The sequence below is a fragment of the Lampetra fluviatilis genome, chromosome 2 (genome assembly GCF_964198595.1).
Source record: "Lampetra fluviatilis chromosome 2, kcLamFluv1.1, whole genome shotgun sequence".
Lineage (NCBI taxonomy): Eukaryota > Metazoa > Chordata > Hyperoartia > Petromyzontiformes > Petromyzontidae > Lampetra > Lampetra fluviatilis.
In genome coordinates this window covers 6,809,946-6,826,195 of record NC_136276.1, presented here as the reverse complement: position 1 = coordinate 6,826,195, position 16,250 = coordinate 6,809,946, and the positions used below count along the sequence as shown (strand labels likewise).

At 42.9% G+C, this 16,250-nt stretch overlaps 1 protein-coding gene across 1 annotated transcript; it reads right to left on the bottom strand.

Moving 5' to 3' along the window:
• Window positions 1-553: 553 nt before the first annotated feature.
• On the bottom strand, window positions 554-15,109 carry ARPC2 (actin related protein 2/3 complex subunit 2). Its single transcript, XM_078867097.1, has 10 exons — window positions 14,909-15,109; window positions 13,063-13,097; window positions 12,656-12,768; window positions 10,240-10,285; window positions 6,700-6,886; window positions 6,288-6,381; window positions 4,944-5,070; window positions 3,274-3,374; window positions 1,939-2,039; window positions 554-1,008 (listed from the first exon to the last, which is right to left on the bottom strand). Exons 1-10 carry the CDS (start codon window positions 14,980-14,982, stop codon window positions 984-986), a joined length of 903 nt encoding a protein of 300 aa, XP_078723223.1. The 5' UTR covers window positions 14,983-15,109; the 3' UTR covers window positions 554-983.
• Between the last annotated feature and the right edge of the window lie 1,141 nt (window positions 15,110-16,250).

Below are 16,250 nucleotides of genomic sequence, written 5' to 3'. Positions count from 1 at the left end.
TTTGATACCGAGTATATCAAAGATTGGGTAAAAGCTCACAGCACAGTAGCTGAGGCACCCCAGGTCGTTCATGCAAGTTTGTGTAGTAGGGGCATTCTTGACTTGAAATTTTCACAAATCTATTTTGTGGGGCTTGAAGGTCAGCCTTCTATACATGTATATATGAACTTCTTTCACACCGTATGTAGCAAACCGTACTAATTGGTGGGGTCATAGCATACCGATAGTGGGGTTATAGCGCACTGAGGATAGTCCTTTAGACCTTGCTTGATGGTGGCGAGGCCATGTTCAGGGTGGTAGATGGCGACCGAAACGTCGTGTTTCTTTTATTATTTTTTCTACCTACGTGTCTTTACCGAAAATACAAGAGAGTACGGATTCCTGCAGCCACGAAAGCTTCAAATCAAGAGAATAACTATTTATCTTATACTCTACCATTCAAGTCAATGTTATTTTCCCTTAAGTTTAATGTCGCTGCCGAATAAAAGGAGCTCTGGTTTCATATTAAGTTTAAAAAGTTTACACATCATGTAAGAAAAGAACATACAAGAGCTAACAATATGGTTTTATTTGAGAGCAATTTTGGTTCACAAGTACCGTTACTGTCAATGTTAATACAAGTGGAAAGTCATTCAAAGGCCTGGCATTAACATTTGATGGGGCAGTGTAATTGTGATGAATCCAAATCAACTCACTTAAGAAATTAGCAAATTCCCCACATTTAGAAATTAGAATGAAAATACAAACCAGGCAGGAATAAATTGCATCTTTTTTGTGTAGATTTCCATTAACATGCACATGATTGACATACAATATAAAAAAAATTATAGGAACAAATGAACATTTGGATACATTTCATGAAGGACAAGGTAAAGGAATGGGCATCTAATGAAGATGTGTTCAACATGTGCAGGTGTCTGTCGTCGAGGCTGCTGAAGCGTTGCTGGGCCCTCAGCTCGCAGCTGCTCCCCTGTGGCTCCCAGCTAGCGCGTCGCAAATGTCTTGCCGCTGAAAAACAAAAAGGTAATGTCACTTGCGCACAAACTGATCTTGTTGGAGAATTTTTCTAAAATGTATCGTTATAGGATATCCATGGGTCACGGGTCATGATCTCTTCCAGCAAAATGTTTTGCCCAAGCACCCTTTATTTTCCTGAACAGTCAATGTGTCTCTGATTTGTGTTTGTTCTCAGATTCATGTGTTTCTCTGTCTCTTGTGCAATTCTAAGCCTGCATCTCTCCATGCTTTTTATGTTTTTCAGCTTGTATCCTATTTGTGAAGTTTCCCTTTTTTGACTGGTATGCCATAGCAAATAATATACTCCGATGAAAAAACGTTAATCGTAAGGTACATAGGTATATTACAATGATTTGCAGGAGTAAGATGGATTTTGCAATCACAGGATTGTGAGGGCTGGCGAAAGCATAGGGAGGCCTTAGCCCACCAATAGCTGATAATTTATTTATTTGGTTTGCAATAAAACTTAAAAACTGCCACAAGGTAAATACCACGGTACGGCTGTCACGTTAAAAAAAATTAAAAAGCTATAAAAAAGGTGGTAATAGATCTGCAAGAAAGCAGTGAACCGAGGGCAGTCAAGTACACCGGTGTATGCCCGGATGCCTGCAAGCTTAGCAGCAAAATCCTCAAGCTGAATACACATTTTTTTTACACTGCCTATTTTTCCCAAATACCAGGTCATTCAAGGCTATGATGTTTTGTTGCATACCATATCACCCCACCTGAACCATTTCTTAAAGCATGTACATTTATTTTTTCAACAATGCAACATCCTCCAACAGCGTGGCCCATCTCCCCTAGCCACTTATAATATCCCTCTGCTTTGCTTTGACTTTGATACATATGCCCCTTGTCTTGTAAACCAGAGATAAACACAATGGGATGTCTGGACTTGGTACTCAAAAACACAAAACTCACGACATGGTCTTCATCTCCTTCTTCTCGGCATCAGGCCGGGCGCGGTTGAGAACCTTCAGGAAGTCGGAGGTCTTGGCACGCATGCGAGTGTGGATGTAGGCCTGGTGGGGCAGAGTAAAGGGAGATGCGGGAGAGAGAGGAAAGAGGGGAGAGACGACTTGGGATGGGGCGAGTGCAAACATGAAGCTGAGCGCAGAATCGTGCGTAACATCCACCCCCTACGGGACGGCCCTGCTTGCCCGGCCTGCCGTAGCACGTCGATACCTCCTCTCACGACCGCACCACCTGCATTAATTTCCTTTTGACAGTATGATCAAGGATGTCTGTCAAATCGGCGTACCTACACCTCCTGCGGCCATTAAACTGTCACTTTGCCGTTTCAGTCACTTCAAAGCCAGAGCACACAGAGAGCTGCGGACACTATGGGTATCCTTGCAAAACAGATGATAAATGTGAGCAAAATGAAAAAAATTACATTATTTTTTACCTTGCACCACTAACCACAGTGTGAACTTTTGGTTATGCAGCCAGTAAATCTGAACTTTCCCAAGGGTCTTATCACTGTGCCAAATATAAAAAAAATTATAGCTTTCTGAGTTGTCATAGTTTATCCAAACTAGTTACAAAAAACCAAGACATTCTGACTGTGCTGATACATTTCGATGAGTCTCTTGCACTGTGTTGTCAAAGTTGTCAGAAAAGCATTTTTTGATAATGCAACCATCAGTGTGTACTCACTTATGACTACGACTCTTGGATGCCTCAGGCAATTAGTATACTTTGTGTTCACAACATATTCAACACTCTTATTTACACGAGGCGGGGAAGCGTTGGAACATATTCCTCACAGAATAGTGTTAGTACAAAAATGCTACATCAAGTGGAACGAGTTTCTCTTGCATGCAGCAGGAATTCATTTGATCCTCATGGCGGTACCCCAGGGTACCAAATAATACAAAATGGCCGAGGCAATTAAATATTTTATTTCTGGGACACTATTTTTTCCAGGGGTGTACTTAACTCTGCGACTGGGGTACCAATCAATCCGAAATCAGTGTTACTCTGCGATGTTGAAGCGCAGCGGGGACGATTGCGCTGAAACCCTGAACGCTCGTATGCACCGTAGTGCACCGTGTACAGCTCGTCGAGATGAGTCGATTGCCGCATCGCCGACCATCAACAGACTAAAAATGACTGCATCGCGAACATAATGCGAGAGCCGGGGTACCATGGTACCCTGGGGTACCGCCATAAGGTTAAATTATCAAGTGCAACGGCACGATTGACGAGCTACAAAGGCTGATAGTGCACGGCGAACAAATACTGAAGGCGAACCTTGGAGCACTTGATGTGGTAGTGCAGATAGTCACGGAAAGTGTGTATCAGGTTGATGGTGTTGTCGCGGGCCTTGGCGTTGGTGTGACGCGGGAACAGCACTGCAGGCACAAGGGAGGGACAGACGCAAGCCCTGAACCAACCATTTAGCAGTCAATCCAATTTGTCAAAATACACCAGGATAAATGAGTCCCTCAATAGACTTTAACCCACCACTTCACCCAACTGAGCAAAGGCAAGCTAGAACATGAAGCACATTTTGAAAACATAGACATGGACATCACAGTGCAAGTAAACATTTGAAGGAAATTAACATAATCAATTGTATGCACAATGCCTTTTTTGTGCCATCACAGGAAACTGAAATGCAAGACAAGAACCAAGGATGCTGGCAATGTGGGCCCAATACTCTGAGCCACTGCAAGCACAACGCATTACAATCGCCACACTAAAAACACAAACTTCCAATTCACAAAGGGACAAAGGTAAAAGAAAACTGTGCCGCAGTTGCGTTGGCGACTGCTGTGTGTTGTACACACACGGTAACTTATTTTCTTTGACATTTTTGAGACGTTTTTTTTGTGCTCTACAGTCGACTCCCTTATTCAGCGGAGTCAAGTGCACAATCACCGAGTTCGGTTTCTGGCGAGCCAGGCCCCTCCCTGTGGTGTGGCAGCTAAACAAGGCAAGCTCAGGCACTGCGGCAACAGAACCGGTTATGGCAAGGTCATTTGAAATGCAAAGTTGGGAAAGAAAATACCAGCTCCAGTAAAACTGCAGTAAGAAGTGTCACCAATGAAGCAGAACTGCCAGTGCTCATGATGGATTGAAAACTTTGCAGGTTTGCAAAGGAAAAGATTAGTTTACAACGTCTGTCATATCGGTGCAGCAATGTTAACAACGCAGTGCTGTCTGTGATTGTTACAATAGAAGCAACGTGGCATCTGGACGGCAGGTATTAGAAAGCTCAAATAACCAAAAACTGCTCTTTTTATAGTACTGTAGCCTCACACCTTCAATACAGGTCAAAGTGAAAAACTTTGTTTGTGCACAGTTACTAAATTGTGGAGGCACATACAGCAAACGAACCATCAAGATGCTCTGAATAGTTCACAGTGGGACATTTTCAGATGGATGTGAACAGTTAATACAGAATAAAAGGATTTCATATGTTATGCCCCAAACACATTTTATTTCTCTAAGGTTTGGAAACCCAAAACTATAATCAATTTGTTGCAGACTGATTTCAATGCTCACAATAGATCAGGACAATCTAGAATTGCAGTCTTCAGTGACTCAAAACTCTGCAAGGGCAGAAATGTGTTACTTGTGGTCAGTGTGATTCTCACTGCATGGCCACTGGGGCATCTGTGTGCACTGATGACCCTGGTCTGGGAATGTGTGCACTTCTCAACTTCGGGGTGGGACTGTGTGCAGGGATCACACTTTGCACTGCTCACTTTGGGCTGTGCCTGTGTCCACCGATTATCCTGGGCTGACGCTGCGCACGCCAATCACTTTGATGGGGCTCCTCATCAAAAGGTGCTGTAGCCCAAATGTGTTACGTGGGCTCAGAGTGAGATTCACTTCGTGCTTGTTGGCGATCACATGTGCTGCCCACTTTGGGCTGCAGCTGTGTCCGCCGACCACTTTGACGGGGGGTTGCTCACCGAAGGTGATGTAGCCGATGTTGTCGCCCACGGCAGCATCGGTGTCCTTGAGCTCCAAGGGAGGGTCGCGGTGGTTGAAAAGCACCTGTGGGGCCGTCTGGCTGGCACGCCTCCCCTCCTTGAATTCCTGCGCACCAACACACGCAGGGGCACGTACCGGTGAATGCATGGGAAGGGGGGTGTACGTGGACACGCCCACTGCACCGCCCACATGGGCAAACCCAGAGAGCACACCCAAGCCCTGCAAAGGGCCCTCGGCGCATGCCGACGAAGGAGAGTCCTGCACATACCTGCCTGTCACCGAGGGTGGGTAATAAACTGTGCACAAAACGAGTTCCTAAAAGGATCGTTATCACATTAATTTAACTACACACCTCAAAACTCCCCAAACATAACTTTACTAAAACTCCTTCCAACTTACCGACATCCTTATCAGCAAGATTTTACTTGTGCTATTTTCATTTTTTCCATCTCATAAAAGATTGTTGAGTTATGCCACAAATTGTTCTCGTCAACTTTGTGCCGGTAAGGTCCTCCACCACCAAACACAGCAAAACAAAAACTGTCATGTGTACTAGCTTTAAATGTGCCAATTTTTTTTTGTTTCAGCTGACCAGCAAGTTCAAAATTTTGCGAGTAGATATGTTTTTTTTTACACGATGTCAACCATCAGCAAGATCCAGGAAGTCAGATTAAAGCTCCAGGAAGTAACTGTGTTAACCTGACCTGACTTATTAAATAGGCATCAAGGACCTCACATGAGAAAAACAGATACAAACGACTGTATACTAACAATTACTCGTGAATTAATTTAATTTTATAATTTATCCGCGACAAGTGTTAACATTATACTAAATTATCTGCTTGTGTACCGCTGCGATTGGCCGTGGTGCTTGGGCCAAAGCGCTCTCTCACCGACAGCCGGTGTGTGCGCTGCCAGGCAAGGTGAATACATTAGCCCTGGGCAGGGTGTGCCTCACAGCCGCATACACTGAACGTGAAACATTTTTCACATCATCATTCTCAGTTGTACAACACACGCTTCCAAATATGGTTATAAAACTCTTGCTTCAACACTCGCTTTCAATCAAAAAACACAAGACTTGACAGACAGCGCTTGGCATTTTCACCCGGCTTCTTAAGTTTAACAAAAAAATGCCTCCCTGGTATGTACGGCATATCTTATGAAGTTTCTCAAGAACTTGCGCATTCTAATGCAACTCACCTTAGTGACCTTTATACGCAAAAATCACAAACCACTGCTGCCAAGAACAAACCAATGCTTCAAATGCACACGGGACACTCAAAAGTATGTAAAAATAAGAGCACTTGCCCTGCACTCACCTGCATGAACACCTTGCCGATGACCACATCGTCGTCATCCTTGAACACGGTGCTGAACACGACGGTCACACGATCACGCTTGGCCTCCACGTACCTGGGAGGACACGAAAGACCAATCGGCCTTCAAGTCAGCGCGAGCCGTGCAGGAGGCGCTGGTAACTCGACTACCCAGGTCTTACTCATAAAAGCAATACAATTGCAGCAGGCTCTTAATCGGGTTCTAAAGGAATCCTCTCATTCATACATTGCAGTTTGATGCAAGGCAGGTCAAGTTCACATTGATGGCGGTAATGTATTTTTCTGCCTGTACCACTACTGTATGAGGCGTCTATCATAAAAATCCAGGTATTAACCCATTCCATGCCACAAATTGCACGCAGCAGTTTTTACGCCGTCCTACGAGTGCACGCACATGGTCTCGTCATCGCGGTAGTGGATGACGGCGCGGTTCTCTCCCTCCATGCCCTTCTCCTGGAACTCGAAGTACTTCTCGAAGACGGAGGCAAAACAGTTCCTCTTGAGCAGGCCGGCACGGGAGATGTCCTCTGCCTTGTTGGCCGACACGTTGTCCAGGTCGTACAGCAGCGACACATTGTAGCCTGAACACACCATGGCCATGTCAACACGCCATTCCCAAAAGATTAAAAAAACGCTGATGAGGAACAATTTTTAAACAATTATATCCATGGCACATTCATGTTTAATGTTTTCCAGAGTGCACAGTGAAAGTGAGAGTTTGGAGTAGATAAGTGAGGTTAAGTACAAAATCTGTTTAATGCATCTTGGTTGACTAATTACCACTGGCTGGATTAAAGTATGTCAAACACAGACAGACCTCTTGCATAATAGACCGCATTTTACGAGAAAAGATGAATAGTTAATGAATAGATATTTCAAATTAAATCCCAGCCCATCCGGCATTTTTACACATGTGGTTTTTAATTGGAGTATTCAGTAAAATAACCTTCCACAGATGTGGCCAGAATGTGCTACAGACCATGTAGAGACATGCGGCATATGCTGGCACATTAAAATCAGCACGGCTGTGCAAATATTACAGTATTGCAGTGTAACATCTCTCATCCAGTGTTTTAATTAAATGTCGAGCCTGATAAGCACATAATACATGTAAATATAAGATAATGTGTGTTAAATTGGTAATGTCCAATAAGAGCATTTTTCCACGATGTATTTCTGCAGTAACATGTAGATTACGAATGCTCACATGGGGATTCCGCAGAATGTTATTTTTTTTTACCAACGAGGAACCTTGTAAAGTACTGCATTGTGTTTGTAAATGAGGATCGGTGGAAAAAAAAAGTTTCCATTCTGCAATTTAATTTCAACGCATATTTCATTTCTGCAATTTTCCTTTAGTTAACGTTAAGTACTAAGCCAATGTTGTGCAATGTTCCCAAACTCGCAGAAACTCTTGCACGGATCTAAGTGGTGAAACGTACGATAAGTACCCGACTCACTCTAAGAATAGTAAGACTACCACAAATTATGACATATGCTACTTGTGCAACTTAATGTACACATCTGCTGTGCAACCTGTCGAAATCGAAGCCCGACACAAGCCGATGATTGACTCCTTAACATAGCAAGCCGGAGTATTTTTTTCCAGTTTGTAAAAGAGCACTTTGCTCAGAGCGAATTCTTGATCGTACCACCTACTGCTCTCCCTTATGTTATGGTCATCACATCTGCCCTAGTCACCTAGGCAATGAACCACAGTCCTGTGTTTAATTTGGTAGGCATACACACTGCACATAGTTACACATAGTTACACTGCACACAGTGACCAGTGCACACTGTTCCGTAATTGTCCTGCTGGTTTTCGACACGTGCATTAAAGCCATTCACAAACTTACGCCAAAGGTGCTAACTGCAGCAAACAGCAAAAGTGCACTTTCCTTTGCAACACTGTTTAAGGGTATGAGTAAGGTTAGCTTGCTTTCAGCTGAATGAAAGAGGAATTTTCCCAGCATCTACCAACAACTATTATATATGCCATGTGGCAGTTGTAAGCCCAAGGCTAAGGCAGGGCACAAAAAGTAATTTATAAGGTGGATGACAGGCACGTATGCGGTGCAGGCTACAACCCACTGAAATGCCGCACCTTTATACATTTTTTTTTGGAATGGCACAACTATAATAATGGTAAATTACACTTGTTATATACGAAATATGTGCGGAAAAAAATCCCATCAATGAATCAGCAACATACTAACTACGTGACTTTACCGAAAAAACCAAAGGTGTACAGCAATATACTGTTCTATGAAAGCCAACAAAACAGAGTGCATGGAAACTAGTGTGTGGAAAACTAATCTAAATGTCACGCCGGTCATCAGGGTTTGTGTTCGAGTGCCTCACAAGGACGTGCCATACTCATTCGTGGCTCTGGGAACGCCACCTGAAATTGTGCAGGGTGTACACTGTAGTGCAGCATGTATACAGTGTCTAGTACCTATGACCACATTACGTAGAATTCACACCCTTCTCTTTAGATCTCAGAATCAGGATATTTATTTATACTGGAGGAATCCTATGAGCTATAAATGCTCTCTTTCACAGTAGGGGGACAGGTCAGAACGTTACAACAACAAACAATACAAAAACATAATAAGTGTGCGAAGTATAGGAAAGGTAAGATAATCACTTTCAAATTTTTTTTATCTCACCAGATAAAACCCACTGAGCTGCAAGCTTCTTTTTCAGAAGTGACCCGGCCACAAATGATAGCTCAACGAAGTGGCTTATCACGAGGAATTTTAGGGCAACAAAATAATCTGAATAATCTAAAGGCATGTTTAGATTATTTAGGCTAAGCAGGGATTTTAGCCTGGATAGCGTATGGATGGGCGACCAATCACGAATAGGTGTCATCCGCCGCTACATGGCTACGTTGTCAGGAGAGGGCAATGCAGTAATATCCGTTGTTCTACTGCACTCCCTGTCTTCACCAACCAGAACCGACCAGTGGCGGTGATGTATGGTAACAAGTAAACCCGTAAAAACAAAGTTTTTCACTCTAAATCCTTTATATGCGTGGCGGCTAGAGTCTTCTCGTCCTCTGGCTTGAGATGGCTGCCACCTATGGGTCAGATGATTGTCTGCCAGTATTAAGCAATTGGTAATAAAATATTTAATTTGTTTTCCCTAAACAGTGTAAAATTTTGGAAAAATTTTTTCACTAAAATTAATTGTCACACACAACGAGTCCGTGTGGAAAATGTCAGCTCGATTGGATCACGGGAAGTGGGTTAAAAAACGAGCGAAAGATTTGCACGATCGTAAGCAAGCAAGCGAACTTAATATAAAGGATTTAAAAATATATTCGCCTGTGGAGGACGCGGGGATCGATCCCGCGACCTTTGGCATGGGAAGCGAGGGCGCTACCAACTGCGCTACTCCGCCACGGCCTGTGGAGGGCTTACGCTCTGGGCTCCTATACTGTGACGTTCAGCCAAAGCCATGAATGAGTTCTATTTGAATAAATGTAAAATAATTTTTTTTTGCCTAAAAAGTGTAAAATGTTTGAAAATTTTTTCACGAACATTAATTGTCTCGCACAACGAGTCTGTGTGGAAAATGTCAGCTCGATTGGATCACGGGAAGTGGGTTAAAAAACGACCGAAAGATTTGCACGGTCGTATGCAAGCAAGCAAGCACGCACGCACGCACGCAAGCAAGCGAACTTAATATAAAGGATTTAAAAAAAGAACCCCATGACCCACACGGTGTGGGGGAGGCCCTCATTCAGCAGTGGATTGACAAAAGGGGATGTACATATTCACGTAAACATAGTAGTGCTCGGGCTTCCCATAACATTCTATTTTTGCTTCACTGCTGTGTTTTGTTGATTTATGCCAAAACAATCCCGTCTTCACAGTTCTACGAGTCTGGTGGAGAGCACAACACGCGGGTGGATGCAGTTTGAGCTCACCCGATTCCGGCTCCACCAAATAGCTGCCGTACTCCCTTTTCAGCAGCTGCAGAACAAAAAGATCCCCCAGTTAGTCTTGCAATCAGGGCAAGGGCTGTTAGTGAGCACCTATGAAAGGTGGAGGCACAGCATACACCAATGGAGTGGCATGACCAGCACCGCACATGGCCACTCTTGTATCTCTCCATTATTGCTGCTCGTATGCTGCATGCACCACGTGCCTATTTAAGACTGAGTCACACTTACGGGTCTTCGGGCAAATCACATGAATGTGCCGGATGTTATCATATCTCGGAAGCTTAGCAGAATTAAGCCTGGCTAGTGCTTGGATGTGAGACCACCATGCATGCACAAACAATGTCATTGGTGGCTGTTGGGCTGTGGTTGGCAACACAAGGCATTGCAGAAATATACATTGTTGCACAGTACTTCCCATACTCTCATCTATGCTCTTTGCTTTTACTAAGCCACACTGACTGACCAGCGAGGTGAAGCATGGTCAAATAACCTTTAATGATCCACACTTTGAGGGGAGCTCTCATCCTAGAGGTCTAACACAGGGTCAAATATCAAGGGCCAATGGCTATGTTCACCTCCGATTAGCACGGTTGGCTACGTACAGTGTGAAAGAAGTTAAACATACATTAGAAACCGGGTTATATGGAACGCACTGCCGTGTGCAAATCACTATGCCCACAGGGTTACACATATGTGGACACACGCATTTGGTAAAAATAAATGTGAGCATTAATATCACCTTGAACCTGTACTGTAATTTATTTCTATTTATAACTTTGACAATGAATATCACCGAAACATGACCTTAGTGCCCAAAAAATTGTCACTGCAGTTGCGATTAACCCCCCTCTGCTCCTCTGCAACAGGCTCCAATGCATAATACCCAATGAATAACCCCCTTTGTGTTGAACATGTGGAAAATACATGAGTAAATTCAGTTCTAGATTTGAAGCTTTCGTGACTGCAAGGATTCATATTCTTAGGTTTTTTCAGTAAAGTCACGTAGGTAAAAAATTAAAATTAATACAAGCAAAATAAAAAATAAAATAAAAATCACGACGTTTCGGAGGCAACACAAGGTGGAACCGTCACAGCACGATAAGCTGTATCAAGCTGTATCGTGCTGTGACGGTTCCACCTGAAGACGGAGGCTTGAGTTGCCTCCGAAACGTCGTGATTTTTATTTAACTTTTATTAATTTTAATTTTCTACCTACGTGACTTTACCGAAAAAACCTAAGAGTAAATTCAGATTCAAGTGCATTGAACCGTGCATATTTTTTACGTTTTCCAAGCTAAGAGGACATGAATGCTGTACAAGGCTGCAAAACATTAAAACTCCCCAAAGTGCATAAATGTGCACATTAATACCGTACATGTTACATTAACACCAGCATACAGACCAAAAATACATCATCAAGAATAATCTGTACATGAAAACTTAGTTCAAGTATTCTGCTCACAACAGGATGTCAGAGTAAGACCAGCAAATTGGTTGCAATGAAAATCACAAAGGAGTTCCTCCCAATCACCACTGCTCCTGGCCTCTTAGCCACAACGTGACCACTGCTGGAGCGGAGGTTCCTGTTCTGGGCGTCATCATCCCATGTGCTGGCAGTCAGATAAGAATGCCCTTATATGGGCTGTTCTTATATTTTTACATCCCTCTATAAAGGATGCAGTCGGTGACTTACATCAGAATGCAATGCTGTAACAAGTAGTTAATCAAACATAAAAAGATAATGCAAGCATGTCAACAGCATACGTTTGGCAAATTAAAGGTTACATTTAAAATAAGAGCTTCACAATTGTAAGAAGTAAATAGTAGATTTATAAATAACTCATTATTTGAGCTCGCTCTTGTACATTTGGATGTTGTTGCTGTCAGCCTGTAATGTCCCTCGAGTGAGAAAAGGCCTCCCCATTTCATTCTATGGGTTCATTCCCTAACTTTTTCTTGTTCAGTAGTGGCTTCTGAATTCTTTGATGTCTCTTCAGCTGTCTTCCCTTGCTTCTTTTCCTGCTCTTGGTTGCCACTTTGAAGCAAACTTTGTGCATCTCGTCCGTTGTTCTCTCAACATGTCCCTGCCCATTTCCACTTAATTGATTTTGCCTTAACAGCATCGGTGATCTGTTTGTTTACTTGTATTAATTCCTTAATATATTTATTTGACTTAGATATTTGAGAAATGTGTAGATATTTAACCTGTTTCTTGGTTGACAACCATGTCTGAAATCAGTAAACAAAAACTAGCAAAATTCACACCCTCCAAATTTCTTACATTTTGATAAGTACCAAAGCATAAAAACGGAACAAACATTGTTTGTATTTATATTTAGTATTACCATGCATGCAGTAACTGGTAACACGACTACGGAAACGAATGTGGCCACATCACCTTGTCAGCATCATACTTCTGCAGCTCAGCGTAGAACTTGAGGGAGATGCTGACCATTACTTTAGACTTGTCACCACCAGGGTTGGATATGTGGTAGAGAACCCCATCAAAGTCTGGTGGTGATACGGCACAGGTGGTAAAGCAGCTCAAATACAGTCCACTCTTAACAGGAATGATTGCTAGGGCTTACATATAAAACCACTGCTCAGCACAAAAAATGTGTCAATTATCATGTGAATTTTCAATTATGTGAATGAAAACAAATGTCATTGTTAACAGGTAATACAATTTTGTAAAAACAATTATTCAGTGTTGTTTTGTATTAATGCACACAACTTTCAAATATATTCCTAAATAAGTAGTGTCACGGAAATATGATTAACGAAACGTTGTATACAGTACAGTACCTGCAAATGTGATGTCAACAGAATCTGGCTTATTTCTGTGAAGTGGCAGAAAAAACGACATGTGCGATAGGGGTGGGGGCACAAAAAGAACGTTAATATCACACCATCAGGGGTGTCCGTGCAACTGCATATCAGCACGAATCACATAGCAATGAGTTCACTCGTAGCATAATTGAAATGTCACTCCTATCATTACGGGCTTTTCAGTCACATTTCAATAAGATAGATCACTCGCATCATCAGGCAAAAGTTCACACTCACAGAGGCCCCTACAACTTCCTGGGCCAAATTAATTCCAGAGCAGTGCTATCCATGCTAGTCATCAAGGTACACTAATTTCACACCACAGCCTGCATGATAGCATCAAGGCATGCCTTGAAATGGATACGGATACAGAATTGGCAGGAGTGCTGTGAAAGAAAAAATGCATTCTAAAGGCCTGCAGAGGATGCTGAACGGGCAACGCAGTGCCATGAGCACATTCGTGCATTTGAATGCACGTTAAGTCAATAAATGTTCACTAGCACACCGGAGCACGATTAACTCTGAACATGGTCAAATTCATGACCGAACTACAGGCAGGTTGAGCCAGGAGCAAGCCCAATCCAGCTACATCACTCAAGATATGCAGAAAATAACATCAACACACACGATGACAACACAGATGCCAGGATGTGTGTAATATTATAATAATGAGTCATAGTAATCGCCATCGTACATCACTGCGATGCCACAATTCATCTCTCTCGTGAAAATGAACCGATCTCATCCCTCTTTCTCCACGGTGGACATCCATTCCGGTACGTTGTCTTTCCCAATGGATGCAAGTATATTACCAGTCTCATCCATTGGCCATTGAACCTTCTAGCCATGATGTGTCCTGCCCATGCACACTTAATTTTCTGAAATTCAATGTCTCAATGTGTATTTGTTGCGCAATATATACGTGTTTTTAATGTAATTATCAATGTTTATGAAGCGGCTTATATACGTAAAATGTCAGTGGTTTGACACACAGATTTAACTTGCATGCACCGTCACCGGCGAAAGGTTGTAGTTAGTCCCAGTACGCCCCACGCCGTGGTCGTTAATGAGCATTTCTCCCTCATCAAGGTGGACAAACAATTTACAGTATATACGAATTATAGTACTAAACGTATGAACTTCGTTCGCATCGTACGTTGCCAACCGTGCGAATCGGATGTGCTGTAAAAATACTACACGCAAGTAAAAAAAAGCCATGCTTATAGCGGTCAAATATGTACAAGGAAACACGCGTTCCGCTCATCCACCGTACGTGTTGCGTGTGTAAACGTGTACACCTGTCTCGTTAGACTTGCGACGTTGGTGTGGAACGCGCCTGTGCTGTGTGAATATCCTGCCCACATCACCCCCCGTTCTTAGTAACGGTCAATACCCATCGGGGATTTGCGTTCGCTTCCTGACAAAAACGCTCCCCCCAGTTCCTCACATCTCTCCGTGTTAATCAAGAAACATGCGTTTATCACTTTAATAGCAACTGCTAAAAAAACACAAAACACCCAGTGACATTAAACACATTTCAAACTGCAACTAACAACATACATCCACACGATTAGGCCAAGGTAGGGGTGGGGGGCGACGCCCTAAGAACAACACGGCCGCAATCAACGACGCACACAACCAACTCGCATCAGATACATCGCACCTCGCCGTGTAATGTTTAAACGTCGTTTTAATCGAAGCAGCAGAATTTGTGTTTTACACTCAAAAGCGAGAGGGTTAAAGATTGTGTGGTTTAAACGTCCGCCGCGGCCAGAGGCCTGGGACCAAAGCAACTAGGCCACACCGTTCGCTTCGCACCTACCCGGCCAGCGCATTGTCAAACTTTAGAGTCAGCGTCTCCTCGATAATTCTGTTGTTGATTTCTAAGAGGATCATGATGTCGCTGTGTTGTTGTTGTTATTATTATTCCAATTCGTTGTTATAAACGGTGTTATGAACTGCAGCTCGGATTGAGCATTAAACTCGCTCCCGCTTCAGCTCGGAGAGGGAGGGGCTACGAGGAACCCGGAAGTACGGACCCGGAAGTGTGGGCACGCACGTTGGGTGTGACGCAACCGGAGGTGGTGAGCTCATTGAGATGAACCGTTCAACGTTACAACAATAAATGCACGAACGGCGTGCAAAGTGTAGGAAAGGTAAGATAATTGAAAAAATATACATGAACTAATTTTCTTAAATCTGACCAGGTAATAGCCCGCTGAGCTGTGTAGCTCTTTTTCAGAAGCGACCTGGCCACAAATTATAGCCCAACCAAGTGGTTTATCGTGTGGACATTTCTAGCGACCAAATAATCCAAACGCGTGAATGGCGTGATGTGGAGGGAAGAAACCGGAGGACCCGGAGAAAAATCCACGCGACCACGGGGAGAGAGACACGCAAACTCCAAATATACATACTGCAGTAGCTCTATATTGAACACATATGCTTTCGCGACCAATATTCATTATAAAGGTTTTTGGGTTAGATCGCGTAAGTATAAATGTGTCGTAACCCTCCACCACCCGACAGTACGTTTCGCTGGTAATTACATCGAACATCTGGAAAATGTGGGCTGAAGTAATTAGTTGGCGCGTTGTTTACGTGACAAACCTTACTGCCTGTGTCGGGTGGTGGAGGGTTACGATACATTTATACTTACGCGATCTAACCCAAAAATCTTTATTATGAATATTGTTCGCGAAAGCATATGTACATTAGCTGGACATATTATCTATGAGGGGACATTAAAAAAAAACGTTTATTACATTTGCAACCTTTAACTTTTAAATACAATACCGAAATATTTCACATACACTAAAGAATGTATATGATTCTTGTGCATATTCCCTATATGGTAATACATTAATACAAATACAAGCACTAATTATTACATCTAAACACTACATTTGCAATGTAATGCACACAACTATAAATTATATGCCAAATGTTATATGTCAAGAAACTAAGATTTATGTGTTGTCAACAGAATCCGGCTTATTTCGTGAAGTGGCAGAAAGGAGCATGTGGGGTTGGAGTGAGAGGGTGGAGAGAGAATGTGAAAACAGGCACAACATTAAACATTAATATCACAGCATCAGGGTGTCCACAACACTGCAAATTTGCACGAATCAGTCATGAGATGGTTCACTCAAAGCATAATTGAA